This window comes from Belonocnema kinseyi, chromosome 3, assembly GCF_010883055.1.
Source record: "Belonocnema kinseyi isolate 2016_QV_RU_SX_M_011 chromosome 3, B_treatae_v1, whole genome shotgun sequence".
Lineage (NCBI taxonomy): Eukaryota > Metazoa > Arthropoda > Insecta > Hymenoptera > Cynipidae > Belonocnema > Belonocnema kinseyi.
Genome location: NC_046659.1, coordinates 97,763,204 through 97,783,925, shown reverse-complemented (window position 1 = coordinate 97,783,925; position 20,722 = coordinate 97,763,204). Strand labels below are relative to the sequence as shown.

Sequence of the window (20,722 nt, the reverse complement as noted above, 5' to 3'; positions counted from 1 at the left end):
CTTTGTTGAAATTTTAACTCTTTTCTAAAAATGGCGTCTTTTTGGCTTGAAGATTCAAGTATTTATTTTGAAATACAACTGTTTGTGTTTGAAGTTTAATCTTATTTGTTCGAAACATGGAGCATGGACAAATCTATTTGTTCAAGTCCGTGGTTCGAAAGTTCGATAATTTGGTTGAAAATCCATTTTTGTAGGTTAAAAATTTAACTATTTTATTAAAAATACGTTTCTTTTGCTTGAAAGTCCAACTAATTGGTTTTATATTCAACTGGCTGGTCTAACATTAATTTTTTTTGTTGGTTGAAAATTCAACTATTTAATTATATTTAAAAGACTATCCCCCTATTATCCCCTTGGTTTCTTAAAAAATCACTCCTTTTTCGCAGTTTATAAAGCATCTTGGGATGTGAAGTCTGCTTAAACATTATGCTCGAATGCTTTGTGCTTTATTTGAGGCTTTCATCAAACGCAATCAAAGAAAATAGTTTTTATCAAAAGGGGGGGGGGGGGTGGAGTCGTATTTGTAACGTCACCCTAGGAGGTTCAAGCTTTGTGTAATATTCTGTGACGAAGAAGGGGAGCGGTGGATAAATCTTCAAAATAGTGTGACGTAGTTTTTGAACGGTTTTTTAAATAATAATGGTGTTTTGTATGCAAATGTTTACAATTAAATATAAAAATCGAAGAAAACTGGTATTTTATAGAAATTTGACGAAGCGTGTCCTCCATCAGTCTAGAAATAAAAAAATTTAAGTCAAATATCTAGAAGAATCGTGATGTTATCGCACATCGCGTTCTTCTCTTTCGGAAAAGTAGAACAACGCTATAAAGCTCAAGAGAATTACAAAAGTGTATTAGTTGAAGTAAAATCAACCCTTGTCGGACGTCATTTGAGAACGTGAAATTTTTACAGAATTAAAATAACTGTTTTTAATTTAGTGAAAAATAGGATTTGAAATTTAAAGTCTTTCGAAGCATTATGTATAATCTACTGAGAAATTCAAATTGATTTCAAGTTGTCCCCTGAACGAGAGGAGTAGAACGTAATTTAGGTGTTATTGGCGAATTAATAATGTACACTAGTTATATCAAGGTCAAAAATGAACATTTTTGAAAAATATTTATAACATCCAGGAAAATATTTATATTGATAATTGTAACTAATTTTGTAAGTGAACTAAAGACGAACTTTAGAAACAAAAAAAACGGTTTTTAAAATTGTTCATTTAACAATATTTATTTAGAGTTTAATGTTTTAGCTTTTTCTTCATTTAAAAGTTGCAAGTATTACTTAATTCTAATGTTTTAGAGCTCAGTTTATTCCTTAAAAAATTCCCTAAATATCTCTTTAGTACATTTTTCTTTAAAAAATTGTATGTACGAAAAATATTGTTTATAAAATAAACAGTTTTATAATGCCTAAGTGAGTGTTTTTAAATAAAAACGTACTAAAAAGATTTTTAGATAATCTTTTATGAAACAAAATTAGTACTATAATACTAGGATTACATATAAATTGCAACTTTTAACCAAAGGTAAACGGTAAATAAGTGTCGTCTTCTTTCTTTTGAAAAAAAATACTTAGAGGCGAATTACTTGAAGTAGTACTGCCTGCAGGATTTTAAATGTATTTTAACTATTAATAAATTTTTTTACGATACTTGAATATTTTTCGTTTCTTTAATGTATTTACTTTAAGAAACTCGATCTTAGGATCTACACCCAGAAAAATATTTGCTTTGACTAAAATAAATCGATTTTCTAGCGGCATTTTAAAAATTTATCATAAAAGTACTTTCAAGTCAAAGAAACACTTATTTGATCTTGAAGAATGATATATTAGTTCGTAACTTTTGGTTAGAATCAATTACATGTTTCTTTGAAAAGAATCATTTAATTTAATCCCAGATTCCTTTGACTCGAAGAAACCACTAAAAGAAATAAAAGATATAATTTCTTTGAAGTAAATACTTGTTTGCACTAATGGACACTTTTTATTCGAACACATTTTTTTTAATTCGAACAAATAGAGGCAAAAAAATCATAAATTATGTACATATTGATAGCGTGCGCATATCTGTGTAAAGTGTTTACCATACACTAAAAATGATTTGAGTTCTTTTAGGATGTTCATGTGTTGTGTTTTGTTAACAGTTGTTAAAAATGCGCGAATTTCGTTTTTTTGGCTATTATACAGGAAGCTTTTCTGCCACTCTAATTTTCTTGGTGTTCTTTTTTTCATCACCCACATCAAAATATCTCTTAAACATACGCCTTTTCCCTTTAATATTCCTTTTTTAGTTTGATAATTATGAAAAAAATAATTTTTCAATTGAAAAGAACAGTTCTCACATGAAATCATGAGATTTTAATGGGAAAAACACAAGAGAAAAGAATTCGTTTGTATTTTAAGACGAGCTGAATTTGTATGAGCATTTTTATATGCACGCATTTTTGCGTGCAACTGGAAGCTAGTATTTCTTTAAATTTCTTTCTGAGTGAAAGTGAGTTGATGTAATAATGATCATAGGGTGTTTGTTTGTTTCTTATCTTATCTGAAGAGGGTTAAAGTATATAACAAGGCTAGACTAGTAGAATCGTCCATAAGCCATGCAAATCTCAACTAAACACAGAGCAAAGACATGCATGGCAGTCTATGTCCATATCCATGTCCATGTCCATATAAGGTCCAGAGTTCCTTAACCCCGGTTAGTTATAAACCTCCACCTTCAGTTCTGACCGAAGCAAGCGGTTTATCGATCCCAAAAAAGATTTATGTCGACGCCTACCGTGGACGGGTGCCCGACACATGGGGCTAATAAATTAAAATGCAGCGGGTGGACGCTTTTGAGTCTACGCGGTAATTGCCTCACAGTATCCTCTGTAATTAACTTACTCACATGACGACCTTTGGTACACAGTAATCCTCAACCAGAAACTTTAAATCAGTGATGTAAACTTGATACCTGTTAATGACACACTACCGCGTAAAGGTCCTCCGTTTCCGGCCATTTTCAGCGTTGAACTTTTCTGAGCGCATCCTCTTGCTTAAGAAATCAGGATGTTTACTCATCTGGAAAACCTGGAGGTGTCACGGAATTATTAAAATCTTGTAAAATTTTGGGAAAAAAACGAAACCACTTGTGTGGCTTACCGTTCGAAATGTAGGGGAGTAGATGATCAGTAGATGATGATCGTACAGTAGATCATTAAAATTTATAACCAATAATAAAAATAAAATGATCAATTCTAATTTTAAATATATTAACAGTCCACGTGAAAAAGTTATGTATAGTTTATATCGATGGGTCTAAGAAAAATAGGCTATCATTTTGTTACCGTTAAGAAATAAGCTAACTTCATTTTATATGCAATTTAGTAAACACGTAGAAGTGTTAAAATAAATAAAAATCTTTTAAAATTTTTTGTTTTGAAAGTTGTAGGAGCCTAAATTACATTATATACTGTAATAAAAAATGCTGAAGTTTTGAATTCGTTGCAAATATTTCGAAAAATAATACTTTATTTATTCCTCCTGAAAACGTAGCTAGATGAAGTTAGACTAATTCTTAACGGGATCGAAAGATAGCCTATTATTCGTAGAACCCATCGATATATAGTCGAAAACACACTGATTTTTTCATTTGTTTTATACAGAAAAATGTGTAAAAACAAATGCAAAAATATCATTGTCTTGTACACTTAATATAAACTCTATATAACTTCTTCACCTGAGACGTATCGTACCTCAACCATTAATTACATTAAATTAATAATTTGACTTACATAAGTATTTTTTATTATTCATTATCTATACTGATAGGGTGGTCTGACCTATATCAGAAGAGTGTCGACAAGTAGGAGAACCCACGTTTTACGAAACTCTTCATTTTTTCGCGGATTTAAAGTCAGCATTTTTTGTGTGAAAAAATCCCCTTTCGCATCTCTCTGAAGCAAATGACAGGTGTGCCGATTGCTGATCGCGTACTTTTATCACTATACGTCTGGAAAGATCGAGATTTACTCTGCTTGAATGTTATTCCTTTTAAAATCATCGGTCTGCTTAGGGTTTAGATAATTAACTAATAATGTTTTTTTAATTTGTAAAAGTATCTTTCTACCAAAATAAACTATTTTGTTGCAAATTATTATTTATTTGGTTGTAAAATATAATTTTTTAAATGGAAATTTAATTATTCTATTTTTGGTTGAAAATATATCCTTGTAAGTTGAAAATTCATTTTTTTTCTTAAAAATTTAGCAGCTTATTTGGGATTTGTTTCCCTCTTGACTGAAAAATCTGTCTTAGTTGAAAATTAATCTCTGCATTTGAAAATTTATCTTTTTTAGTAGAAAATAAATGTAATTTCTTAAAAATACGTCTTTTTCGTAGAAAAGTAATCTTTCTGTTTAAAAATTCAATTTTTAAATTGAAAATGTAAACTTTCCATTCTTGGTTCGAAATGTATTATTTTTAGTTAAAAATTAAAATTATATTGAAATGAAAAATATTTTCCAGTTAAAATATTAATATGTTAAATATGCATTGAATTTAAAGTACATGAAGATAAATAAAAAATATATTTGAATTATTTTGCAAATTCATGGAATTTTGGGTCATTGCTTTTTAAATTAAACAAATTAATTCAATCTCTAGAAACTTGTACTATTAAGAATTTCATTACCCTTTAACGAACTTATTTCAACAAATGAAATAACAGCTTTTTCATTTTTAATATGAATCTTAATATTTGAAATACAAAACAGAAATTGAAATATTGTAAAGAAAACAAAAAAATGTTTAAGAGTGGAGGATTTTTAATTAGATACCATAACAAATTAAAATGTTTAATTTTAAACCTACAACACTGAACCGTTTGAATCCAGCGATACAAATTAAAAACATCGAAATAAAAACCTTTAAAAATTTTTAAAAATGTTATTCATGCTTTAAAAATGAAATCGTGCAAGACCCAGGTATTCATTCATACATTAATTTGAAAATTAAGTTTTAAGTGAGCAAGATCACTATAATATATTTTTATTAAATTGGGAAATTTTCAGGGAAGGGGATTTGAATTGAAAATCCATGAAAAACTGATTCTGTGATAAGCCGTACCAAATTTTCATGTCTGTGCATAATATCCGTTACTATTACTAGATATCACGATCCGAAGTAGAAGAAGTAATTTTAGTCAGACCGGATTTTTGTTCTTCCTAAAAGATTGAGATTTCAATCAATGTTGAAATGTTAAATTTTTCATTAATAATATCTTGATTAATCGTTCAAATTCAAATTTATTTAATGAGTTTTATTAATTAAAGACAAGAATCTAATAAAATAAATAGGCTTTATGCAATGCGCCATAGAATAAAACTAACTAAAAAATCTCGTGTTAATCGCAGGTCAGGTCCAATTTCTCAATTAATTGTATTTAAAGAATCTATTTTTATTGGAAAAAATAGAATTTTCTTATTATTCTTCGTGTCTGTGTGTATAATCCTTGATTACTGCAAGGTAAGTAAGGACGCAGTAGAACAAGTGATTTTAGTCAGTCATACGTTTCGATCCTGTGTATCTTTAAATGATAAATTAATTTCATTCAATTTTATTATAATGTTTATAAAAAATATTAACACAAAAATGTGATGTGTTTTCTGTTCTTTTTATCAAAATGTGGTATCTTTTAAACATTAATGTGAAATTTTATTAATTTTAATGAAATGTTTCTGAATTCAAGTTCAAAAAGAATTCGTGATTTGTGCCTGAATTCGCAATTCAGAAGACATTTTTAATTCGAATTCTTTAAATTTATATTATTTTTACCATTATTAGAAATTTAACTATACATAATTCTCGGCATTAAAGACGGTAATGGTTCAATTTTTAGTATTTTAAAGCAGACATTTTTTTATTTTGAAGCAAATGAAAAACTTTCAGGCTTGAAGGTTTGGATATTGTAAAAAATTTTAATTTTTTATGCTTTGGGATTTGGATACTATTAAGAATTTCATTATCCTTTAACGAACTTATTTCAACAAATGAAATAACAGCTTTTTCATTCTTCATGCTTTAAAAATGAATTCGTGCAAGACCCAGGTATTCAAAATTCAATAATTTAATTTTTTAAATGTTATGAATTTTGCATTTCAAATTTAACAAATTATAACTTGAATGGGTTAATTGATTTTAACGGAATTAGTTAAAATTGGAGTTATAGCAAAATTCCCGGTTTTTTTTTACCATTTTCGAAAAATCATAGCCAACGTACTCGATGTGCTAAATACTTTAAAAAGGATTAACATTGATGCATCTACCTTATGGTATAAGATAAAAATAACAAGAATTATTTGAAAAATTAATTTATTACACATCCGGTGTGTTGGCCATTATTTTTGAAAATGGTAAAAAATCCGGTTTTTGACATCTTTGAGACCAATCATCTGAGAAATCTGACGTTATCAAAAGATTTCGAATTACGTATTCGGATTAAGCGACATAAAATCTACAGAAAATTAAACATCTCATCAATGTTTTACTTTTAATTAAGTCCGCTCGATCATAATTACTGTAGTACACATTACATTCATCCCTTATGTGATTTTCTTTCTTTAACTTATGACCAAATTTCACTTTCAGAAACTTTATTTAACGTCTTATTAATCGTAACCAATGGTATTGGAGTTTTCGAACAAACTTTAATATTGCACTTGGCAGAAAAGTGAAAAATCACAACTTAAAATTTAGTAAAGCAAATCTGTATGCAATGCATCTGCTTGGTCCAATTTTAAAAGGTAGAGAGAAATGTACGTGAAATGAAAACAATTCTTTCATCTTTCGTAAGAAATCGATCTGAATCAAATTTTCTTGAAACTTCGTAATGATCAGGATCATGATGTATAGCTTCAGTAGGTACACATACAATTATTTTAGGTTTTAGAGGAAAAGATTTCAAACCGGGTAAAAATGAAGGTAATTCAAAATCCTATGTACAAGTCCTTTCTAAAATTGGTGCAACTGAATGCAATATCATATTCTCGTTGGTCACAGCATTAAAAATTTAATTTTGTTGATTTCTTCATAACTTGGCTTGTACTGTTATTTCTTTAATTATCAGTTCTTGTTTCTTATCACTTTTACTATTATTTGTATCTGCAGCATCCATCATCAATTGAAGCATATCATACCGAAATCTTTTTTTCTCTTTCCTTTCACCCATAGTGGCCTTTTCCTGGTTAAATTCCATAAGCACAAGTGGGCATAATATCAGCTGCGAATTTATGGAATAATTTTCTTATTTCAAATGCAACACATTCATCTTTGAAGGTATGATTTCAAAAATCTTTGGTTTTATACGATATTAATTCGAACATTATTTTCATTTTTCTGGAAGTAAAAGATAGACTTAGGAGACTTCTTATTTCGGGCCATTTCTCAAACTTTAAAGAGAACGCCTCTTCTCCAAAAAGTGGATCTTGATCTTTATCAACAAACCCCCTACGATTGGAAAAAATGTCAAAATTTGTGATTCCAATACTTAGCTTCGGATTATAAATTATAGGAGCTGGATATCCGTCGAGGTAGACATTTTTTTTAAAAATGACTGGCCTCATGCTTCCCAAATTTAATTTTTAATCTTCAAATCAAAAAGTAAACAGAACTTATTAACAGATTTCAACCATTTTTAAATAATTTTTTCTAATGCTAATTCACCATTTTGTTCCCCTTAGCTTAAACAAATCGACTAATTTTAACATTTTCAGTCAAAATTTTCTATGATTATTATTTCATAGAAGTTCCAGAGTTGCGTGAAAAATATTTGATACCTAAAAAAATGGTATGTGCTATGAATCAACTCTAGCAACCTTTCTAATGATTTTAAGAAGCGTGAGTCAGGAGAAGAAAGGAAATTATGGATCTGAGGATAATGGAGAGAAGAAGTGGGAAGGGGCATGGGATATCGAGGAGGAGAGGTCAACAGTAGAAATGTATAATGAGGGAAAGGGATTTATATCGACCATTATATTTGAGTTGATATAGTAAATTTAAATAGGCTACAAAATCTTTTCTTATTGGCGCGTTCTTTCTGCTTGGAATTATTTTTTATTATTTCGTAAAAAGAGTGATGAAAGGGTAAAGTGTAAGAGAAGAGGAGGAGGTAGAAGTAAAGGTAGTGGGGTATAGAGTGGTATTGTTGTCAAAGTTGATAAAGGGGCTTAGGTTCACAGAGGGGGTTATAGGAAAGGGGATAGATTGGGAGCGATTGAAAGGAAGGTTAGGGGAGGGATGAGTGCGAGAGAAAGGGTTCGACGAACAGTGAAGGAAACGGAAAACTAGTAATGAGGGATGGGATGAGTGGGAGAGGAAAAGTTCGATCAAAGGTGATGGAGACGAGAAAGGTAGGGGTGATAGAAACCAAGATGTTAAGCGAGGGTCATGGGTGGGTGAGGAGCTGGGGTATGGGGGGATGAGTGACAGGAGAAAGGTTAGAGGAAAGTTGATGGAGACTGAAAAGGTAGGGGTGAGAGAAAGAAAAATGATAAGGGGAAGTGAGTTATTGGGGATGGAATGGAGTAGATTTTGGAGGGTAGATATTTGGGGAAAGGTTCGATGAAGGACAATGGAGGGGGGACAGGTAAGGATGAGAGAAAGGATGTTGTCAAGGGGAGGGAATAGGGATGTGTACAGGATAAGGATGATTTTCGTATGGTATAAGCTAGAGAAGGACAAGGTAGTGGGAAAAGATAGAAAGATGTAAAGGGTGGGCTACTAGGAAGGCACAAGGGTAAGGGTGGTGGGAGGGTCAAATATATGTGATAGGGAGGGGAAGACGGATGCCGCCTGCTTGGACTCATTTTGGGAAACAAGGAAACTTATCAGAAAATTATCCTGATAATGATCATTATTGTAATAGTCATCACTCCGATTTTCTGTTGACGAATGAAGTTGTCTTTTTTTCCCAGCGAGGAATGACCCTTTCGAATTCCATATGTCCTTTGATCTACATAATATCAGATCGAAGAAGCATAAATTCCCTGTTTAGCATAACCCAAAATCAAAGTGAGGGAGCGAATTGACCCAAGTCCATTCGCGTGTAGCCAAGGTCGAGTCACACAATCATATTTCACTCACTCACGTTCTCGTTTCTGTTTATAGTACTTCATAAACCTTATAAACTCTACCGTATAAGTTCTAAAATAATTATTAGAGAAATTACCTGATAAGAATCATAACTGACAAAATAATTCGAGAACTGAACTGATGCAAAGATTTTATCGAAACAGTGAAGGCGTTATGAAACTGTTATTTTTATAACTTTTACGTAACAGTACTCTAAAAACTAGGATTGTTACAGAACTGTTACAACATAGTTATAGTTTTTTCGAGTGACATTTTTGTAGCTGGTTCGTATATTGTTACTGACTTGTTGTGGAACATGTTACTTTTACTATACGTTTATTGTAACAGTGACATAACTTTTATGTAACCTTCAAAAATTGTTTACTAGTACCGATAATCTTTTATCATTTTTCATTTTTGTGAGTTGACAAATTATGAGATTTTAATTATTATTAGTTATTGATTTATCCTAATTTTAATTTTTGAGTTTTTCGATATTATTGCAGTAGACTCCTTTCGTAAATCAGGCATTATTATTTCAATGCTTATATTATAAAATAAAAATGTTTAATTCTGCAAACGTTAACATATATAATTTTTAAATGTCGTACAATATTTTTTATTCAATATTAAAATCTTAATCTTTGACCGACAAGTCAAGTATTGTCAATGAATAAAATTTGATTATCAAAATCATTTTTTGTTTAAAAATTCGGCACTTTAAATTAAACATAATATAAAATTGGGTTCTTCAATCCTGAAATTTCCTAAATATAAAAGTTCTCGACTTTCGGAAGTAAAAATTGGTACAAGGTTGAATGTGTTTTGCCTGAAGTTGTTTCAAATTGAGCTAGTAATTTTTGAAGCTTCGCAAATTGATTTCAGAGCTTGAAAGCACTTCAATTACAAACGTAAACATTTACATGATATAAATTTTCACAAAATTCCACAGAACACATTCGATTTAATATATTTTCAGGTTCATTCGTAAATCACAAAAGTATATTTACAAAAAGATAAATAACATAGATTTATTACAATGTTATTTCACGTTTTCCCATTTTAAAAATAGATATCAAATTAATATTTCAAAAATCAAATATTTCAGTGTGTGAATTATAATGACTACGAATTATTTGAATGTAATGAAATGATCGATTAAAGTTACATGATGCAAAAAAATCGGTTATCTGAAACACGCACCCGTAACAAGATTTAATCGATTCATTAAAACTACGAGATAAAGGTTTGCAATATAAAGATTAACGAACATGATTAATCGCACTTTAGTTTATTTCGAATGCCAAATCCAATTGCTAATTCATTTGTTTTGACGCCGAATTCGCATTTAATTATTTCTAAAATTAAATTTTTACACTTGATGATGTTTTGAATATTTGAGTATGAGGAAAATGAATAAAAGGTTCGAAAATAAAAAAAAAAACTTTTAAATATTTGACACTTTAATCGTTTGAAATGAATAATTGATAAGTAGAAAGCTTTTAGATTTTAATGATTGGTTTTATCGCTTTTAGATTACAAAGCTTGAAATTTGGTTTCCTTGAAAGTAGTATAGAAAATCCTTGATTTAGAAACTTTTTCAAATTTTGAGATCAAATATTTGAAAATTAAGTTTTAAGTGAGCAAGATCACTATAATATATTTTTATTAAATTGAGAAAATTTCAGAGAAGGGGATTTGAATTGAAAATCCATGAAAAACTGATTCTGTGATAAGCCGTACCAAATTTTCATGTCTGTGCATAATATCCGTTACTGTTACTAGATATCACAATCTGAAGTAGAAGAAGTAATTTTAGTCAGGCCGGATTTTTTGTTCTTCCTAAAAGATTGAGTTTTCAATCAATGTTGAAATGTTAAATTTTTAATTAATAACATCTTGATTAATCGTTCAAATTAAAATTTATTTAATGAGTTTTATTAATTAAAGACAAGAATCTAATAAAATAAATAGGCTTTATGCAATGCGCTATAGAATAAAACTAACTAAAAAATCTCATGTTAATCGCAGGTCAGGTCCAATTTCTCAATTAATTGTATTTAAAGGATCTAGTTTTATTGGAAAAATAGATTTTTCTTATTATTCTTCGTGTCTGTGTGTATAATCCTTTATTACTGCAAGCTAAGTAAGGACGCAGTAGAACAAGTGATTTTAGTCAGTCATACGTTTCGATCCTGTGTATCTTTAAATGATAATTTCATTTCATTCAATTTTATTATAATGTTTATAAAAAAATATTAACACAAAAATGTGATGTGTTTTCTGTTCTTTTAATCAAAGTGTGGTATCTTTTAAACATTAATGTGAAATTTTATTAATTTTAATGAAATGCTTCTGAATTCAAGTTCAAAAAGAATTCGTGATTTGTGCCTGAATTCGCAATTCAGAAGACATTTTTAATTCGAATTCTTTAAATTTATATTATTTTTACCATTATTAGAAATTTAACTATACAGAATCCTCGGCATTAAAGACGGTAATGGTTCAATTTTTAGTATTTTAAAGCAGACATTTTTTTATTTTGTAGCAAATGAAAAACTTTCAGGCCTGAAGGTTTGGATATTGTACAAATTTTTTATTTTTTATGCTTTGGGATTTGGATACATCAAATCTTCACCCTTAAAGTAAACATAATATGCTTTTTAAAACTCTAAACTAAGAAGTCTTAAACTTCTAAATTCTCTAAGCTACAAAATTTTGTGATCCAAAAAGATTCAAAGGTTCAGATTTCTAAATGGACAAAATTTGGAAGTTTTTACCTTGGAGAGCAGAAACGATTGAAGAGAAACTCTCATTTCATACAAATGTACGTACATTTCTATTAATTCATTAATGCAACATTTTTAAATGTTTGATAACGTAGAGAATCGGTGACTTTCCCGGGTTTGAAGATTAAAAAATATCAATTTCTCAAGCCTTGGAAATCTAAAAGAAATTTATTTCAAATCTAGGTATAAACAAATTTTTTATTTCGAAGGTAATGTTGCCGAAAAAAATTAAACGATTGGCAGAACATTTATATTTAATCTTTCAAAAATTAGGAAATTTCATATCGTTGGCCTTTAGAAAATACGAAAGAAAATAAATTTCATTGTTACTTAAATTCTTTTGAATCTCAAATTGCGAAAGCTTCTTCACAAATATTAAAAATCTTTTTTTTCTGATCTCCATACTCGAAAGATTGTAAGTCGTGCTTAAAAATTCAAATGGTATAAATTGGAAAGCTCCTTTACTTGAAACTTTCTCAAACAAATAAACTTCAAGAAATTGTTTTGTAAGAGTCGAATGCTTGGATTGATAGTTTATTAATATTTTTTTTTAATTGATGAATTTCATTGTTTAGATATCTGAAATAGAGTTGCAAATAAAATTATAAAATATCACAGGAATGGAAAGTAATGAAGTTACTATAATATTATGAAAAATTCTTTTAAAGTAAAAGAAAATATCGGTCCGTCCTTAACCCCTATACCCATAAACCCATAAACACATAAACATATAAGCCCCATAAACTAGGCAAACCAACATTGTTGTTTTTGATTACTACTCCAGGATTTAATTTGCGTCTTGAGTGTGCGACTAAGGTAAAGAACTTGTAATATCGATTTTAACTCTTGCATGTACACGGGGTTAAATCTTTGCGTGACCACCTATTTTGACTCCCTTCGTCCCCTGAAACTAACCAACCGGCGACTCGGGTGCCCTGCAATCTTTAAGTACTACCTAGCCGATGGTCACTTTCTGACTCCTGGGGCTGGTCATTTTCCCCTCGACAGCCGAAGAAACAAAGTTATTTTCATGTGAAATTCCGTAATAAATTAAAAAAAAAATCATATCTGGACGCAATTCGACCTTGAAAATTGTGCAATAAATAAAAGAAATCTTCTGAAGAGGTATTTGGGGTATGTTACCAAAACCTTCTTGTAAGCTCATCGTTTATCATTATATAGGTAGTGCTTTTGTATGGAGAAGCTTTTATCACTTGCACTTAAACTCGAACGCATCCCCACCTCTTCACGTACATTCTCACCCTCAAGTATAGATACATGCGAGTCCTGTAAAATACCAGATAGCTCCGATAAACTCTTCTGCTTCGTTTTAATTTCTTTTATACTGCAAACTACGTGGTTAAAAAAATATCATCAATTTTTTTATTTCAGAGCACCTTCATTTCTTTTCTGCATCATAGAAAAAGATTACAGTATTGAAGTCTCAAATTTGTACAATAATTTTTTTTCATGACTTAGAAAAAATATGTCAAGTATCACCGTGATTTTTAAAAAGTTGATGTTTTTAAACCACTCTCATAAGAAGATATTGAGTATTATCATTATCTTAAGTGAGAACATTTTAATTTTAGTTTTAATTTGTTTATGTTCATTAGAGAGGCCCAAAAATAGACTCTATTTTTTCTAAAATGGCAATCCTGAAAATTGTTCCTTTTAGAAAAAAACGATCCTTCATTCAGAAATTTTTTTTTCATATATTCCAAAAGTGAAGTAGGTCATTGTTTTATTAAAGGAAGCGATTTCAAGGAAAACCAAATATGATGAAAGAATAAATTTTTTCTAAGCACTAATATTTATGCTATACTGTTTTGTATTTATAGTCTTTAAATGAATAGTCGAAATTGTTATTCATTGAAATCATACTGTGAAATATTTTGCCGTTAACAATTATGTTCTGTTTAAGTTCTCAGTATCACAGTATGCAAACATTTGACACGGTCATAAATTTTTAAATACCAAATATAATATCATTTATGTAAAACACTGTTTACCCCAAAAAGCATTACTAAAAATTATTAAAAGTTAATCAATTCTAATAATGGAATATAAGCATGCACGTTCATTTGACAATTTAATTGAGTCCGAGTATTACTGCGTTGCACACTGAATAAAATGCAAATTATTTTCCTGTTCACTTTTGCTGTGCGCAGAAATACATATCAGTTTTTTTTAAACGTAACTACTAACACTGCAAATACCACAACGTATAATACAAAGAATTGTTTTTTTTTTCAAACAAAATAAATTTGATTACTCTATATAAAAAAAATATATTGCAGAGCTGAATATAACGACCCACTATGTCGTGTGTCTATTTGCTATAAAATTGTTGGGCTTTCACAAAACCACCTATAATTTTCCAAGTGTAAAATTTTTAGTAATTTTCAAAACTCCCAAATTCTAAGCTACTGTCGCCAAGAGTTCCAATCTGTAACCATTTAAAGTTCAAAACATTCCAATTTTAAAACTTGACAGATTTACAATGAAAGCTTTCTTTTTTAAAGTCGAAAAATTGGCTTATGAATATTAAATAGTTCTAATATATTGCCGTTTACAACAATTGAAAAGCTTTAAGAGTTGAAAAAAATGTTTAGCTCACGAAAATTAAAAGCTCTTAAACCTAGTTCTACATAAGGAATCAATAATTAGAAGTTAAAAATTTTTTTATGTTTCAACATCTGAATGATAACAAGATTCCAAATTCAAGCATTGTAAAGTTTTCAAATTTATCACCTGATTTTTGTTCTTTGAAACTAGGAAGATTTACCTACTCTTTAAACAATGTGTCCAATTTAAAAAAATATATATTTTTGTCAAGCTTTTAATGTTGAAAGTTTTATCATGTTTTTCATGATGTATTTTAGTATAACATTTTTGAAAATTTTCTATTGTACATTCGAAATTAGAAAATGTTGATATTTTGGATTCGAATTTAAAAGCTTACATTTTCTAACTAATTGCTTATAAATTACGAAAAATTTTAATTTTGAAATTTGAATCATTTAAAAATTTCAAATACAAATTCTTTTAAGTTAATTGTAAAAAATATCGAAAATAAAAACAGTTCCAAAATTGTTAAGCCTCATACTTTTTGTAAATATTTTCAAATTCAAAATCTGGAATTTTCGAATAGACCACGAAAAATTATTGACTTGATACTTAGTGCATGAAAGTTGTAGGTCGCTTCTGAAATTAATATTTTCGAAAAATCGAAAAAATGCACTTTTAGATTTTTATTACAAAAAATTTTAAAACATCCGATAATAGTATCCAAAGAATTGTTTGAGAAGGGGCTATGAAATACATCCCTCTCATCCTTTTAAATATGTGCCCACTCACTTCTGCTCCCTTTATAAGGTGCACTCTTTAAAATTAATTAGCGTTTTATAAAATTTAATACATTTTTTCAAGAAAATCTGAAAATTAATTTTTGCTATTTTTATTGAAAATTATTAGTTATTTCTCGGTTTTCCGAAAAAAAACAACAACGAATTGATAAAAGCTAAGTGTAAATAATTTCATTTCTATTAATCTGTACCAAAAATCGCTTTAAGACTCTTGACTGGGATGCAAAAGGAACCCATAGGCCAAGTTTGAAATATACTTGGGTGAACGCTTCGGAAATATATCATACTTTTTCAATCTTCTTATCACAGAAAAAATAGAAGATAAACTTGACATCGATTTCCGATGAAAGATTCGCTGCAACAAAAAAATTAACTTTACAGGATAAACTTTAACCAAATATCAGTTAAACCTTGTTTTTTTTTTCCATGGCAACAGATGTGTTTTGAAAACGCGAAGTTGTCGGAATAAAACTTTATCCCTCTAAAAAATTCCCTGCAACAAATTTTGTCATTACTTTATTTTGTGATATGAAAAGCTTTCTATTTTCAAAATGAACACAGTACATTTCGATGTCTTACAAATGAAAATTGCTTGAATCGCTTGAATGAAAAAGCTTTTAAAGAAGGGAGTTTTCAACATGCAATACTTGTATACTTGGAAAGTTTTAAAAATCGAAGTGACTATGCTTATCGGAAATATTCATGCTACCCTCAATGAATTTCAATGAACTAGACACATGAAAACATGAATCCCTCTATCAACGCTGCATCCTTTCAGACTCTATAATGTGAATACTGGATAAAATCTTTTATTTAAATTTATGATTTACACACTAAAAAAACTATTAGTCCAAAAGCCCGCTCTGAAAAGGTACCTTGAATCGTTAGACGATTCTTACGAATTCTAAATGATTTGTCATGAAAACATTACCCTTAAAAACCAACGTTGCCATTTTTAATTCTGCCAAAAGCAATTAATATTAATGAATCTTTATGGGAACGGAACGGACAAACAACCTTTTCATCTTTGACACTTTCTAATTACACTAGGACCTACTTTTTCACCTATAAAACAAGAAAAACTTACGGTGCCGGGTCCCACCCTGCCACAACCCCCGGCACCGTGGCCTCAAAAGGGATGGAAATATCGATGAGGTACCTTTTTCTGTTAGATAAAAAAGTTGGATTGGCCTTTGGCATACTCTTTCAGTATCCTAAAATTAAGGTTATGTTCGTTAGCCAGTCATTTTGGATAAAAATACAAAAAGATACAGCATTTCAGAAAATCAAACAATTTATCCTTATGATATTTTTCGATAAAATGAAAATTATAAGACTTATAACAGTTTTTAAATTCAAAAGAAAACGAAGATTTTGAGCCAAACAACGCGCGATATGAAAAAAAGTCCAGAGAATAAAAATGTTTATTTTTGAGAGCGCTACAAGATTGGTATAACAAATTTTTGAATTTTTTTCGAAAAATCGAAAATACAAATTTTATCGCTAAAAACGTATATCCAGGGGGGAGAGCATAAGTTGTAAATATAAACATTCATTTGAAATACATTTTTATTTAATCAAATTTATGTTTTTACAAAAGTTTATTTTACAAAGAATAAGTCGTAGCCTATATATAGCCTATATATAGCCTATATATATATATATATATTTCGCTTTAGAATCAGATCTATCTTGAGAATCGTCGCTATCGTCTCTTAAATCATCTAAATCGTCTTTTCCCGCTCCTGAATCATCGGTAGAATCTCCTTTTAATATGTCATCTACGCTCATAGGAGTGGTATTTCCCTCAAACCAAAGTGGTTCCAATATGTCCCTTATCACCCACCCACATTTTTCGGGACATACATTCGGGGTTTGTCGCGTTTTTTCACATTGTGGTCACAAAAATCGTTCGCATAAGTTTTTGCTTGAACGATTTGAAGCAAGGAGGAATTGTTGACGAATCGAACCCTCTGATTTTTTTGATGAGCTGTTCGGTATCTTTTTTACTTGAAAAGGTTTTGTGGAAAATAATTAACCTGGCAGTATTCAGGTTACTGCAATTTTTGATTGAATACATTAAAAACGCGAATTCTTGCAATTTGTCAACTTTTGCTCGATCGTGAATGTCTACCAGTGTAAAGTTCGCAAAAATGGTTTGAAATTTTTCGCTCATTTCTAAAATGTGGAATGGCCTGGATTTGCTCCTGCGGAAAAAGGCTGCTATGTAGTCGCATCCGGTGAATGCGTGGAAACCGAGTAAAGCATTGCGCAATGACGGGCCCAACGCTTCGGCCAATGCGGTGCAATCTACATATTCTAAGTCCTTTTCGTTCTCTAGAATTTTTTTCATATCGTGCGTTGTTTGGCTCAAAATCTTAGTTTTCTTTTGATTTTTTTTATTTAAAAATTTTTATAAGCCTGATCATTTTCATTTTATCGAAAAATGTCATATAGATAAATTGTTCGACTTTCTAAGTACTATGAATGTCCGTTCATAGAATTTGTAAATTGCAAAAAAATGGTCTCAAAAATTTTCAGAATGCTGTAACTTTTTGTATTTTCATCCAAAATGACTGGCTAACGAACATTACCTTAATTTTAGGACACTAAAAGAGTATATTAAAGACCAATCCAATCTGTTAATTCTTTTGAAAGTTCCACGGTGCCGAGGAATTTCGGCAACATTGGAGCCGGCAGCGTTGGTTCTTTCAATTCGTCAGGTCTTTGGCTACAATTTTTGTATAGGACTTTTTTGTCTAACAGAAAAAGGTACCTCATCGATATTTCCATCCCCTTTGAGGCCACGGCGCCGGGGGATGTGGCAGGATGGGACCCGACACCGTAAGTTTTTCTTGTTTTACAGATGCAAAATTAGGTCCTAGTGTAATTAACAAGTGTCTAAGATAAAATTGTTGTTTTTCCGTTCAATTCCCATAAAGATTAATTTAATATTAATTGCTTTTGGCAGAATTAAAAATGGCACAGTTGGTTTTTAAGGGCAACCTTTTCATGCCGAATCATTTATAATTCGTAAGAATCGTCTAACGATCCAAGGTACCTTTTCAGAGCAGGCTCTGGGACTATATGTATTCTGCACTTTTTCTATACAATTTATTTCAGCTTACCTGCAATAAATAAATCTGGAGTATATAAAATTTTAGATTTTAAAATATTTTGATCCTGAAATGCATTTAAGGTACCTTTAAAATCAAGAAAGTGATTTACGCAAAATAAATTTTCAAAAATAATGATTAACTTAGGGTTCCTTTCTAGGTGTACTTTTGCAACCCATCAGTTAAAACTTTTTTTCTGTTTCATTTATTTTGATAAAAGTTCGTGTGACAGGAGTTTTTGGTGTTTTATTTTATATGTGATTTAAAAAATCTTGAATATTTATTGCACATAAAGTCTTGAATTTAATATTTATAAAGCAATAACACGATAAATATTTATAAGGGCATTATTTAAGCTACTTTTTTTCTATTCAAGTTATTTATTTCACACAAATATGCATGTCTAAGCTGCACGCATAATCTCTTACTCGATCTAAATAAAAGATTTATCCATATTATGGTTGATTAATACTGTAACTGCAAACAAACAATAATCTCTGAGTCACAATAAAAAAGGTTTCGGAGATTAAAAAATGCATACAGTTCGTAATTTTTTAAACAGCGCAAATTGATTGAGCCGTTTTCTTACAACATATTACAATATAGAACCACTTTTTATAAAGTATTAATATTATGGTCCCAATATTTAGAATTATTTTGTTTTTGTTTAGGAAACGAAACTTCCTGGATGAAACGGAATTCTTACTCGCGGCAAAATAATGATTTCAATGATGTATTATAAATTCTTTTTCATATATATCAACTATTATGGGTGTAAAATAAATGTAGAGGTCTGCAATGCAATTTAATGCATAATAAAGTTTTATTTACAGTTTTTTAAGCATGTAAAAGTAAGTTAATGCAATTTTATTTTATTTTGAGGAAAACCTGAAGACAAAGTCCTAACGCTTTAATTGTTAAGAAGGGTTCGTCCTGAACAATAATTACAGCCGGGAGGGCTAGACATAGCAAAAATACTTATGGGAATCGGTCCAAAAAAATAATCGGGACGTCTAAGAGATTTCTTTGAGTAGAATGACCCATATATGCATATCTAAAGTAATCAACTTAAATTAAATTCCTCCAGAGCAATATAATTTACATATATCTGTATTTTCTCGATGTAATTAAACAAATCTCTAAAATCTGAAGTACACCCTAAGTCTTAATGACCAGTGCTTCTAGTTTGTCAAGTTTTCGTGCGATATTTGCAGTAACTTCACAACTTATTCCCTGACCTGCGCAGTGATGTTGTTTCACGAAGGTGTTTCTTGAGACGTTCGAATAATTCAGTAGGCGCACACTCAAGATCGAGTCACACATTCAATCACGCCTAAAAAATTCCCGAAGTCCTTTCATCCAGAGAAATACCAATCCAGACTATGGAGAAGCAAAATCATCAATTAGCGACATCAAAGAACATCAAAATCTTCAAAATCATCAACACATTCAAAAACTTGAAAACCAAAAAGTTTTTAATTGTTCGAAATTCCTCGGAGGTCACTGACCTAATTACTTAGATGCCTATATCAAATTATTAAGTGAAGAAATGAGCGAAATCAACTACTTCTGGCAGGCATACGTGGTTGATGAATATGCTCACATAGGCAGAAGGATTCAAAATCGTCCGTAGGTATAGCCCATTAACGTGAGTAATTGCGACGCGTTAATTTCTCTTTTCGTCAAACTTGAATCCCTTTTAATAAAGAGCGCTCTTTTTTCGAAGCGATAAACTATTAATCACTTGTAGCAGTGAGTCTAATTTTCATTTTAATCGGGACCTTTGCGGCATTTACGTGTTGCGATCGGTCAGCCCCTTCATCATCAATTCGTAAGAATCGATAAATACCAAGGTGGTTTAATAACACTAAGAGCTTTGGCACTCCTTATTTGATTTCAGCATATTGGCAGCCCCAGGTAACGGAGAAGGTGCGCAGGAGAAATTAGTAAGTCGCTGGAAGAAGTCTCTTGGACGTTACTGCAAGTGCTGGCCAGGAATGAGGTGCCTTGCTTGTCGAAGGGACCCTAAGGTCCAATTGTGGCCCAGAAGCCAGCCGAGGACCATTTCGAAAGCTGAGTTGACTCCTGGTGCGAGGGGGAATACGGATAAGGGACCCGGGAGATGGTCCAGATTAAGAAAAGCTTGCAGGTGAGATATGTTTTTAAGTATTTTCTCAGAATTAAGGTAATTATTCATTTTTTATGTTTGGACTCCTTCACTGAAATGAAACGAAAGAAAAAAACTACATTTGCTTCATTTCAGTCTTCAAGGGAGGAAGAGAAAGTCTGAGGCGTATGAATATGACCCAAATTCTACTTTCCCTAAAC

At 30.4% G+C, this 20,722-nt stretch overlaps 1 protein-coding gene across 5 annotated transcripts in view; it reads left to right on the top strand.

The window, feature by feature from the left end:
- The window catches only part of LOC117169711 (protein stum), a 57,766-nt gene that overhangs the window by 26,929 nt on the left and 10,115 nt on the right, over positions 1-20,722 (top strand). For all 5 annotated transcript variants that reach the window (XM_033356214.1, XM_033356213.1, XM_033356212.1 and 2 more), the window contains exon 6: positions 20,295-20,543. In XM_033356214.1, coding sequence (XP_033212105.1) covers positions 20,295-20,543 — 249 coding nt within the window. The remainder of the gene's footprint in view (positions 1-20,294; positions 20,544-20,722) is intronic.